Source organism: Hydra vulgaris, chromosome 03, assembly GCF_038396675.1.
Source record: "Hydra vulgaris chromosome 03, alternate assembly HydraT2T_AEP".
Lineage (NCBI taxonomy): Eukaryota > Metazoa > Cnidaria > Hydrozoa > Anthoathecata > Hydridae > Hydra > Hydra vulgaris.
In genome coordinates, this window is record NC_088922.1 from 37,815,001 (window position 1) to 37,827,447 (window position 12,447).

The following is a 12,447-nucleotide window of genomic DNA, read 5'->3' on the forward strand; positions in this document are numbered from 1 at the left end:
ACTTAAAAAAATGAAAACAATAACATTTATAATTTATTAATTGGAATGTTTTAATGATAAATATTTTATAGTTTATAATGATAAATCAAAAAATATAGAATTACTTTTGAATTAACATTATATAAAATTAATATTTTGAAAAATGTTCAAACATTATAATGTTCTTAAAGGTAATAATAAAAATTTAAACCCCCTTAAAAAAACATATAATCATTTTATTGTTATATTTATAGTAAGCATTGTCAATACAAACAAAAAAAGCTTAATAAATTATGATTATTATACAATTATCATAAAAAAAAATACATAAAAAAAAAACAACTGAGTGAGTGCCATGCATAAAAAAGATTTATGTACTACATAATTCATAATTAATTTCAAGTGGCTTCTAAGATAAGCTTTTATCATTCATTATGTAGCACCAAATTTAAAACTCTAATAAATATAAAATTTCAAAAGGATTTAGCTTAAAACTTTAATTTATGTAGCATTTAGGAACCATTTAGTTAATTTTAATTTGTTAAGACTTTAACAAATTATGCAGAATTAAAAAAGCATATACTTCAAGATTCTAATAAATTACATAGCATGTAGGTAAAACCAAGTAGGTACTCAACCAGGTAGATACTCTAATAAATTACATAGCATGTAGGTAAAACCAAGATTAATAAATTATGCAGCGTATATACAGCATCTAATTTAATAAAACACGTAGAATATAGGCAAATGCAGATTTTTAACATGAATAACTGCTATCACAAAACTTGTATTGAGAGATATCATCATTGTTCAGATGATTTTCTAAGTTACGAGCTTGTTCAACAAGACGCTCATAAACACACCAAGCAGATAAGCGAGCATCAGCCTCCATCTCCCAACACTCCTCAATTGTTTCACAAAACTCTTTTAAAATCTAAAGAAAAATTAACAATACTGATTAACAATAAATTTTCAAAAATAGAATAAACTAATTATCTATTTATAGTATATAAACAATACATGCTTCAACCTGAATAAAAGAACCTAATTTCTTTTATGGGTCAGGGAATTACCCAAGAAAAATGAATATGGTTAAATTTTTGCACTGTTATACAAATTCAATGTAATTTTAATAAAAGTTACAATCATTCACTTAATAATGTATGACTAAGTCTTTTTATTTTATTTAATAAATAATGTCTTTAATGTATGTAATGTTGAATTTGAGTTTTGAATTTATTAATAATATTATTAATCAATTTATTAATGACAAAACCAAATAAAAATTTAAAAGACAAATCAAAATAAAATACACTTATTTTAAACTTTTTTATAAGAATTTAATTAAAAAATCTTTTTTTTGCAACACTTATCTAATTATATTTTAATTCATTCATAGATGAGTATTTGACTTGATGAAAATAACGGAATTTTTTTTCTATGAAAATCCCGGAAAATTATTTTAATAAAAATTCAGGAAAATGGTGGAAAATTATACAATCAACAAATTGACGAAGGTATGTGGGTATACTGTGGAACGTTGGTAAAGGGATAAATATAGTAACTAAAAACTGTTGATAAATTATGTTTCTCTAAAATTCTCTAAAATCAAATATAATATCTCAGTTTTACCGTAAACAATCTGCAAAGTGTAATAATTTATTTACTTTTTAAATATAAAACGTCAGACAATGGTTTAGAAATTAATACTTTTTATTCTTATACCTTTCTGCTGCAAAACATTCATCAGCTTTTCTTTTTCTGGACTTTTTTGCATGATCATTAATAGATTCTTTAACTGTTTTGCACCATTCATGTGAGGTGATCTTTTTTTTTCGCATTAAATTTATATTATAAAAACCTTCTTCAACTTTTCTGTTTTTCAGATGGAATTCCATTTTTTTAAAATAGCATTTGCTTGCAGTTTGCAAATGGCCACAGATGTTTTTGTTAACTGGGTCATGTAATATCTTTTGTTATTTAAATTATCCTAGTGTTGTGGCCTTATTTGCTAATAATTGATACTTAACTGAAGCTATAGCTGAGTACATTGAAGTATAAAGACAATTTGTCTTTTTGTGAACTATAGTTTTCATCGTGCTATATGATTGCTCAACGTAAGGACTACTGAATATACTTAGACATACCTTGATAACTTTACTATGCTCTAAATATTTTTTACGCTTAAAAACATCTGCCCACCAATAGTCAAGAGTATGGGCATCCATCAGCAAATACGGGTGGAAGTGCTATATCTACCGGAAGTTTCATAACTTCTTGATAAAATACTACTTTATTTATATCTACAGTAGGAAAGAAAGTTGGGAGTTTTTTTAGCATTCTCTCTGTAATTTCGTGAACTTGAGACATAGGGTGGATCGTAGAGAGGCATACTAAAAAGAAATTTATTAAGTAAGTAAACTGATGATTCATGGTAGGCTTTTAGCAAGGTCTTAAAAAACAATGATTTGAAGTCAGGATTTCAAATAACTATTCTTGACAATTCGAATGGCGATACATTTTTTTACCTTTTAGGTTTAAAAATTTTAACTTTGTTCCTGTTATATTTTTTATTATTTTTTGCTTAATAAAACAAGTTAAAATTGTTTTCACCAGTTCAATTTGCTTGTCATAAAGGTTCTTTTTGTTCAAAAGTTAAAATAAATGATTTAAATAGGAAGAATTTCAACATACAAATTAATATAAAGTAAGATTTCATTGCATCGGAAAAATAAACTTTTAACAATCCTAGCTTTTCTTTCTGCAACTTGTTTTGTTAGCTTTTTCTGCTGCATTTTGCATTTAATTTTTTCTATTAGTTTTTTACTTTCATTTGATAACCTCTTTAAAATTTTGTTACTTTGATCTTTATACAGAGAGATGTCCTGTTTTGATAACCAAGTAGAATAAATTAAGGTGAAAGCAGGCATCATCTCAAGCATAGGTTGAGCACAATCTAAAACAGACAACCACCAATGAGAAACTCTTTGCTTTGGAGTGTTGTATGTGACACCTGTGATTTGACAAAAAATTTTTAGAAATGTCAAATAAACTCTTAACTTCCATTTTATAATTTTTTTTTCTTGATCGTATTGACAAAAAAAACTTTTGTAAACTTTTAAAACGGAATTTAGGTTATTTAACTTTTTACAAAAAGAAATATTCGAAAAGGTTAATTTGAATGAATTAAAAAGAAAAAAAAGAAAGAAAAAACTTGTTACGAAAAATCAATCTCGTGAAATTTCAATTATAGAAAACATATTTGTTTAAATACAAATGCTGTCGTATTTAAAAATTTATAATTTTTTTGTAATTAATAACAAAAAACATCCAGAAATTTCTGAAAAATGAAAGGAGTTTTAAGTGAAATTCTGGAATTCTGGGAATTTTAAGGAAAAACTCATCTATGTTTCATAGCTTTCATTTTTTTTTTATAGTTTATATTTTGTTTCATAGTGATTTTCAAAGAACTATATTATCAACAAAGTTATTTATTCTTATTTTAAAAAACTGTTTTTATTTTAAAAAACTGTTTTTTTTTGTTTTTTACTCAAACACAAAAAATTAAATTTTTAATCAATGCAACAAGAAGTTTAATGACAACAAAAAAATTTAATTGAAATGAAACATTTCTTATCTTAAGCTGTGTTCATTTCGTAGATAAAGCAGAAAAAAAGTTAATAGTTATTTAAATTTATCAAATTAAAAGCAAAAAACAAAATTGTTTCTACAACATATTTTTTTCTCTGCAAAACTTTGTCGAACAAGAGACTTTATTCTGGTTTACGACATAAAAGATTCACTAACTGGAATGTAATTAGCCTTTTAAAAAATCATTTTAAATCTGGTTAAAAATAAACATAGTGCAAAATCCTGGCTTTTCTATTTTAAATATAACAACAATAATCTAAAAACCAGAAAAAATCAAGTGCTTTTTTTGGACATCCAAAATTACATAATTAACGAACAGTATTTAACATGTAAGACATAATTTTTATATATACATACAAAATTTGTACATACAATAATGTCAAGTAAAGCATAATTTACATATTACATACATACATACATACATACATACATACATACATACATACATACATACATACATACATACATACATACATACATACATATACATCAAGGACTATTCTAGACTCTTTTTTGACAGCATTGAACATATTTGGGCGCTGCCCAAATTCAGAAATTGAGGATTTTTTTTTTAATACTGCAAATATTGGTTTTTTAGGAAAAAATGCCTACATACGGCAATACCTACCAATTTTCTTTATGGCAGGTGCCAGCACAGGGGCACCACCACCCAAATTTTTCTATTAGAATAGCACCTATACATACACAGCGCTGGGATAAATACACAGCGCTGGGAATTAGGAAAACTTCGGTTGATAATTTTTTGCTGACCTTAAAATATTAGAGATCAACAAAAAAAATTTGACACAAAGGTTTTAAAACAGCCTCACGAAAGACCATAAAACAATGAAACGAGATCATCATATTATTGCTGATCTTAAGTAGTTTTAGGTCAACAGTTAGGTCGGAATTCCCGAATGCCGACCTTAATTCCGAAGGCTGCATACATACATATTGTATGTCAATAAAGAGTTTATTTTTAAGCTAATAAGATGAATAATGGTAAGTTATTATATAATATTTATTTATAATAACTTATATTTATTTATAATAATTATAAATTAATAGTCACCGGATGCTCTGTCCACTCTGGTAAAATAGTCGGCCTTAGTTTACGTTCACAAACACACTCCACCATATCACTTATGGAAGGATGCAATCCCACAATATTTTCATATGGTGCTTGATAGTTACCAATTGGTGCTAAAGAAAAAAATATAAAAACATTTAAAAAAGCACTAACAAAAATCATGAATTTTATGAACAAAGAAGTATTAGAAATCAAGTATAAAACAATGATTACCTGGGTTGGGATCAAATTATACGTATTTGAATTTGTATTTGGTATAAATAGACTAATTTGGCATATTTGTATGTGTATTTCATTTGAAATTTTTTTAAATATTTGTATTTGATTGAAATGTATTTGCAATTCCATAATTTAGGTTTTCGAGTGTTTAGTTAAAAAAAAAACATGAATTTTTTTTTTTCATTTTTAACACTAAAATAAGTTAAATTTTTTTAATGGATATTTGTTAGAAGACTTGTTTTTATTCTTCTATTTAGTAGACAATTTTATCAGTCTTGTCTTGAAAATAAATGTTACATTTTGTATTTGTACAAACATTACATTTTGTATATTATATTTCGAATGTACAAACATTGCATTTTGTGCTTCAAAAATGTTGATTGCATATATTTGCATTTGAATTTGTATACGGAAATCTAAGATTAACATATTTGTATTTGACCCCAAACCTGATGATCAAAATTATCAATGATAATGATGACAGTAAAAATGCTAATAAACACAATGACAGCACAAATGTCATTGATAGCAACAACAGTAAAATTTTCAATATTCAGAATGGCTGTACAATTGAAAATCATAACAACAACATTAAAAGTGTCAATAATCACAATGAAAGCACAATTATCAATCGTAACAATAATATTTAAAAAAAATGCCAATAATTACTATCACAGTCTAATTCATTTGAAAGTCAATTTTTGATTAATTAAACACTTAAGTCAAACTAATAGTAGAACAAAATAGCTCAAAAAATTTTTTTGATTTGAAAAAAAGAATCAAACCTTGTGTTTCACCACATCTTGATAAAATCTCCCATAACACCAGGCCTAGGGCATATATGTCTATACATAGAAAGGCCTCAGTACGAAATGCAATCGCTCCTTCCAAAACTTCAGGAGCCATATATCGTTTAGTTCCAACCTATGTAAATTGTTCATATAAATTTCTGAATGTATAACTCGCTAAATTTCTGAAATCTTAATGCTCAGCAAAAATAAAATAAAAAACTATATCTTTTATATTGTATGAAAATTGAGTGCGTTTTTGACAAAAAATGTTTTTGCAATTTTTCACAATAAAAAATCTAAGGTTGTCATTCAATTGAAGAAGAAAAAAAAGTAAACAAAAAAATTGTTTTATTGACAATCAAATTTTAAAAAAATTCTATGCATTAATTTGCATAACTTATTTGCATAAAAACAACTCTTTTGATATTAATAATTTAAATAATTTTTAAAATAAAAATAATTCTTATTCAAATAAATTAAAATATTTATATCCCTAATAATAATAATAATTAAAAAAATACATTACTTTTAATCTTATTCACGTAAAAGCTCTTTTTTTTTCCCCTTATAATAAGTTTCTTTTTCAGCCACTGCTTTCATTTGAACAATTTTATTTATATATTAAATTTTATCTACTAAAATTTTAAATTTTCCATCAAAATTAACACTTACAGTTAAGTAAATTAAAGAAAATTTACTGAAATATTGTTTTTTAATGTTAAAATAATTGAATGAAATAACTCTTTTGACTACTTTATTAGTCATTTTGCGAGTAACTATAAATATAGTTTTTAAAGTGACATATGTACTTTGTGTTGCTTTTACTTAAAAAATACATAAAGATTTTAAAAATCCCATATGAAACCATACATGAGTTTGACAGACAAATCTTGCCGTATAAATAAGATTTGCCAGAATTGTTTTTGAGAAGTCAAAATATCATTTTTGCCAAAACTAATTAACCATTGGTGATTTATTGTTATCTTAAACTATAAAACGAAAACAATAAAATATATGCATGTATACAACTTAGTACTATAAAACGAAAACAATAAAATATATGCATGTATACAACTTAGTACTAATTTGCATCACTGCCAGTAAATATTAAGTGAAAACAGTGTTACACATTATTTCTAGCAGAGTTACAAAGCCTGTTTAGAGGACAGTATGTAGTTAGTAAAAATAACTGTATTATCAAATATATAACTTAATGCTACCTGCAAATAAACAGGCTGAATCAACAAGAAATTTTTTTTAAAAAAAAGAAAATTTATTTATTAAACAACATAGAAGCAAACATGGGTTATTACTTAATAATAATAACCCAGGCTTACTATCTGTTATGTAAGACTTATAACATAACTAGCATTTCCTTTTTTTCTTTCATTATCTTAACCTAGGTAAAGATAATGAAAGAAAAAAAAATTACCAGGTTAACAAAAATACAAATGCAATATACTATGAATATTATTAAAATTACCTGAAACTTAGCTTTTTCTTTATCAGCATTGTCATCAAATGCAAATGAAGATCCAAAATCACTTATGCAACAAGTGAAATTATCTTTCACTAACACATTACGACTTTTAAAGTCTCTATGAGCAATCGAAGGTTTTTTCATATTTTCATGCAAGTAAGTGAGGCCATTTGCAATACTTAAAGATAAGTTAATTAATGTTTTTAAATCAATAATATTAAAAGTTAAAAAATCTGTTAGAGATCCATGTTGGTGAAACTCAGTTATAATCCAATATTGAATATAATTATTTTCAAGTCTCTTTTCAGCAGCATGAAAGTTTAGAATATTTTCATGGTGTAAAATATAATTTGAATAAATTTTTCTTTCAGTTTCCCAAGAATCTTTTTCACTAGCAAGCATCATTTTAACAGCCACTAATTTATTTTCATATAGTGCTTTCCATACATGGCCATACTGTCCATGTGATATTATTTCATGTAGATCAATATGTTTAGATATGATAGGAGGGCTAGGAGGAGGTGGTAAACCTATTAAAGGTAAATGTGCTTCATTTATAATTTTATTCTTTCGCCACATGTAAACCAAAATGCCAACTATAGTGATCACACCAAAACACGGAACAACAATGTATAAAAACTTGCTATAGTTGTAAGGAGGTTTTTTTAACTGTTTTAAAGTCTGTAGCACTGAAACAAAAATATTTAGTATTTGTATAACAATTTTTTTTGTAGTATGTATAGTGCCTAGATCAGGGACTATCCTGGTCATATTTTGAAAATCTGGAAAATTTTTTCCAAAAATTATTTGGAAAATATTTTTAAGAAATATCCGAAAAAATTTCCAAAAATAAAAATGTGTGACTAAGAATATCTCATATATTTGAAAAGAAATTCATTATTTTTATGCACAACTTGTTATATTATTTAATGTGTTATTATAAATTATTATTTAAAAAAAGATATTATTAACATTATGCAAATAATCTTAACATAATATCCACGCAAAAATTGTTTAAATACTTTAATTTTTCAAATTAGTAAAATAGTGACATAGTGTTAACAGTGGTAAAGAGGCGCCACAGGATATAGTTGCAAGTTTGAGTCCTCCATAGAGAAGTTGTTTGTTTTTTTTAACTTTTTCAAATCCTCTATAAAGAAGTTGTTTTTTTTTTTAATTTAATCTCAAAGTAGTTTAATATTTTTCAACTACTATTGTTGTTTATCTTTTTTTTGTGTAAAAGTTTCATAGAATATGTGCATCAATATGTAATAAACCAACTATTAAAATTGTGGTTACAGCGGAGTGTACATACATTGACTGACTTTATATGGGGATAGGCGCAGTGGAGTGTACATACATCAACTGAGGGTTTAGGTTTTAGCAGAAATTTTTTTATATAAAAGAAAAGTATTTCAATCTTACTAAAACAGAGTATATAAATTAATATAAAAAATTATTAAAATAAATTAAACTATATTTTTAGGTAAAATAGTCAAAATAATAAATATACGCGTACAAATAAGGAAAAATTAGTTGTACACGCAAACATATAATGTTCAACCTAATTAAATATAGCATAGATTATATGATGTACAATACCTTTACTGTCTTACTTATTGGATGACAAAAAAAATATTTCAAATTATTTCTAGAAATCTACTTTTTCTGTGATTTTTTTAAGATTTTACTGGAAAAAGTAAAATTTTAAAAAAATAACAGGAAAAAGATAATCCCATCAATGTCACTATACATACTACAAAACTATATACATACAAACTATCCTAATTTTCATAAGCTCTTCCTGATTTTAAAAATGTTATTTTCTTAAAATGTTCTAATTTTGGACTAAAGGTGTCTCAGTATCCAAACTTAGAATCAAGACGAGCTTCTAAAAATCAAGGTAATCATTGGGTATCCCAAATATTCAACTCTAAAATAAAACAAAATAGCGTAATAAAAAATCGCAATTTAAATAAAAGGATGCAACAAAATATGTTACTTGTTGCCATCTCAATAGGGGGCTTGGTCACCATTACAGTCTGGTTAAAAATTACATTTTTATTGCAAAGATGTCCAGTACATAGACAAATATATGTAATGAAATTTTGCATTGTTGTTTGGTGTTCAAGGTAACATTCATCTTTTAAGACAACATGAGTGTCATCTTGATGCCAGCATCCTGAGGAATGTGGCAATAAAGTTTCATTAGTGGCAGAAAGATTTTGAATATACAATGTAAAACAAGGTGCTTTTTCATCTTCGCAAGGTTCTGTCACAGTACAATTTAAAGGGTGAGTACAATCAGCACTTTTATTTTCAGAATCCATATGAATGCAATAATTAATTCGAGTCTCCAACAATGCTAAAAAATCATAATAACATTTATTTATAAGTAAATAAACAAGTAATAATGGTATAGCTGTAGAGCACTTGCTTAATAAACAAGTACTACTAAGTTTTTCTCCACCATGCCCCTGAAAAAAATGAAATAATAATAATACAAATAATAATTAAAAAAAAAAGTAATAAGGGTGAAGTAAAATTATCTAAACATTTAAACATAAACTCAATACATTTACTATTATATTTATATAGTAAGAATACATTTTACAAAAAAAAAAAAAAAAAATCTTACCAAATCTATTAATGTAGACAGTTAAAATATAGTACACCGCCCAACTCTTGAAGAAACAACCACACATTCTAAAATTTTTTTTAACAAATACCAAGACATCTATTATAAACAACTATTAGCTAAAAAAAAAATTGTATTTTTTCAGAAATATCAAACCAAAGATATTTTAGGAATATCTTATTGTTATTATTATCATTAATATAATGATAATAATAACAATAATAGTAATTTAAAAAATAATAATAGTAAAAGTAATAATATTAAAGCTTTGCTAAACTTTAATATATCTATATATATTAAATACCTAACTAACAAAATACAATATTTGTTGCCTCGCTAACTGAAAATATTTTTTTAAATTAAACCAATTCTTTATTATAAAACACGTTTCAATACTAGTCATCTAAAGTTTAAATTAAAAGTCTCTATTAGAACATGTAACGATAATTAATAAAATATATATATATATATATATATATATATATATATATATATATATATATATATATATATATATATATATATATATATATATATATATATATATATGTAAATTATGTTAGTGTATTTTACAAATAGAGTGCTCAATGTTCTTAAAGAACAGAGCAATAATAAATTAGTAAAAAACACTTATCTAACTTTTATCTTCGACTTGAAGTTTCACCATTGCTGGATCATCAGGAAGAGTTACTAAATCTCAAAAATTGAATTTTTTTTGAGATTTAGTAACTCTTCCTGATGATCCAGCAATGGTGAAACTTCAAGTCGAAGATAAAAGTTAGATAAGTGTTTTTTACTAATTTATATATATATATATATATATATATATATATATATATATATATATATATATATATATATATATATATATATATATATATATATATATATATATATATAGTGTGACATTTACTGAAAAACAGGTAGAATATGCAAGGAGTGCTAGTTTATCAGCTAAGGGTTCTTGTTTGGGCAGGCAGTCTATCAAATAAAATAAAAACTTTCGAAAGTTTTTTAATTTTTTCCAGTCCTTTATATATTTTTTTTAGAAACATAAAGTTTATGGTAAAAATTAAAGTCTTTAGATAAGTGTTTTTACTAATTTATTATTGTTCTGCTCCTTAAGAACATTGAGCACTCTATTTTTATATTGCACACACACACACACACACACACACACACACACACACACACACACACACACACACACACACACACATATAAATATATATATATATATATATATATATATATATATATATATATATATATATATATATATATATATATATATATATATATATATATTATACACACACACACACACACACACACACACACACACACACACACACACACACACACACACACACAGATATATACATGTAGTGAGTTTTAAAACTTTTTCGTTGAAGGAATCTGAGCAACAAATACCACTGTTGATTCCAGTATAAATATATATATATATATATATATATATATATATATATATATATATATATATATATATATATATATATATATATATATTAGTGTATTCTACAAATAGAGTGCTCAATGTTCTTAAAGAACAATAATAAATTAATAAAAACACTCATTTAATTTTGTCTTTGACAGTCTGTTTCTCCTTGTGTAGATTCATCAGGAAGAATGTCTAAATATCAAAAAATTCCAAATTATAAAAAAAACTACTGCACAGGAAGTTAGGTATTGTTATAATTAATTATATAACAACTGTTGCTGTTTTGCAACTAGGAAGCTACAATAACTACATTAAATTAAAAAATTAGTTTAAAAAAAAATTCTTTAGAATTAGGATAACTTTAGTTTGGTCATTTGTTTTTATAATTTTTTAAAAGGTATTTATTTTCGTTCCTGCATTTAGATTTTTTGTTTAGTAAACTTTCTTGATCCATATGAGTAATAATTTCAAAATTTCTTGCGAATATATGTTTTTTGGAAAAATTATTATAAGCAGGCACAGTTTTTAGAATAGACCAGTTTAATATAAAATTTAAATATTTTTTATTAGCTACCAACTTCCTGTGAAATATTTCCTGATGAACCTACAAAAGGAGAAACAGCTTGTTGAAGACAAAAAAATAATAATAATAAAATAATTATCTAGATCTGTAAACTGTTGAACTACTTAATTGTTTTTATAGTGATAAAATATAGTGTTTTTTTTATAGTGTTTAAATATGTTTACTAAAGTTAAAACCTAAAATTTTCACACAGGTTTTAGTCTAAAAGAATTAAAATCAAAAGTTTACTTACTAGCGAATAGTCTGCTAGAAGTTTATAACATCGCTAGGTACAAACAACTTTAGTTATGGCTAACTACTTTTTAAGCCTGAAATAAACATTGATTCTATCTTTAATAAATATAAGTGTTTTATACATTGTTTTCTGATTTTGTCAATCACTGTCAAAAACATCAAATTCAGCACTCGTTTGCAACCATTTTAAATGTTTCTTTACAAATAAAAAACACTTGAAACCAATTTAATTATATAAGTAATAATTTAACTTGTGTTTATCATTAAACAAATTGATCATTTTATTAGACAGAAGATTTTACAGCTAAAGTCATTTACAA

General features: G+C 24.8%; 1 protein-coding gene across 3 annotated transcripts; it reads right to left on the reverse strand.

Annotated features, from left to right (window-relative positions):
* Window positions 1-210: 210 nt before the first annotated feature.
* LOC100205621 (activin receptor type-2A) lies at window positions 211-12,247 on the reverse strand. Of its 3 annotated transcripts, XM_065793124.1 has the most exons (7): window positions 12,126-12,247; window positions 9,849-9,916; window positions 9,213-9,575; window positions 7,214-7,899; window positions 5,725-5,863; window positions 4,703-4,833; window positions 211-913 (listed from the first exon to the last, which is right to left on the reverse strand). In XM_065793124.1, exons 2-7 carry the CDS (start codon window positions 9,913-9,915, stop codon window positions 737-739), a joined length of 1,563 nt encoding a protein of 520 aa, XP_065649196.1. In that variant the 5' UTR covers window position 9,916; window positions 12,126-12,247; the 3' UTR covers window positions 211-736. The 3 variants fall into 3 exon arrangements, with proteins under 3 accessions (XP_065649196.1, XP_065649195.1, XP_065649197.1); XM_065793123.1 differs by lacking the exon at window positions 12,126-12,247 and having other exon boundaries at window positions 9,849-9,978; XM_065793125.1 differs by lacking the exon at window positions 12,126-12,247 and having other exon boundaries at window positions 9,213-9,687; window positions 9,849-9,969.
* Between the last annotated feature and the right edge of the window lie 200 nt (window positions 12,248-12,447).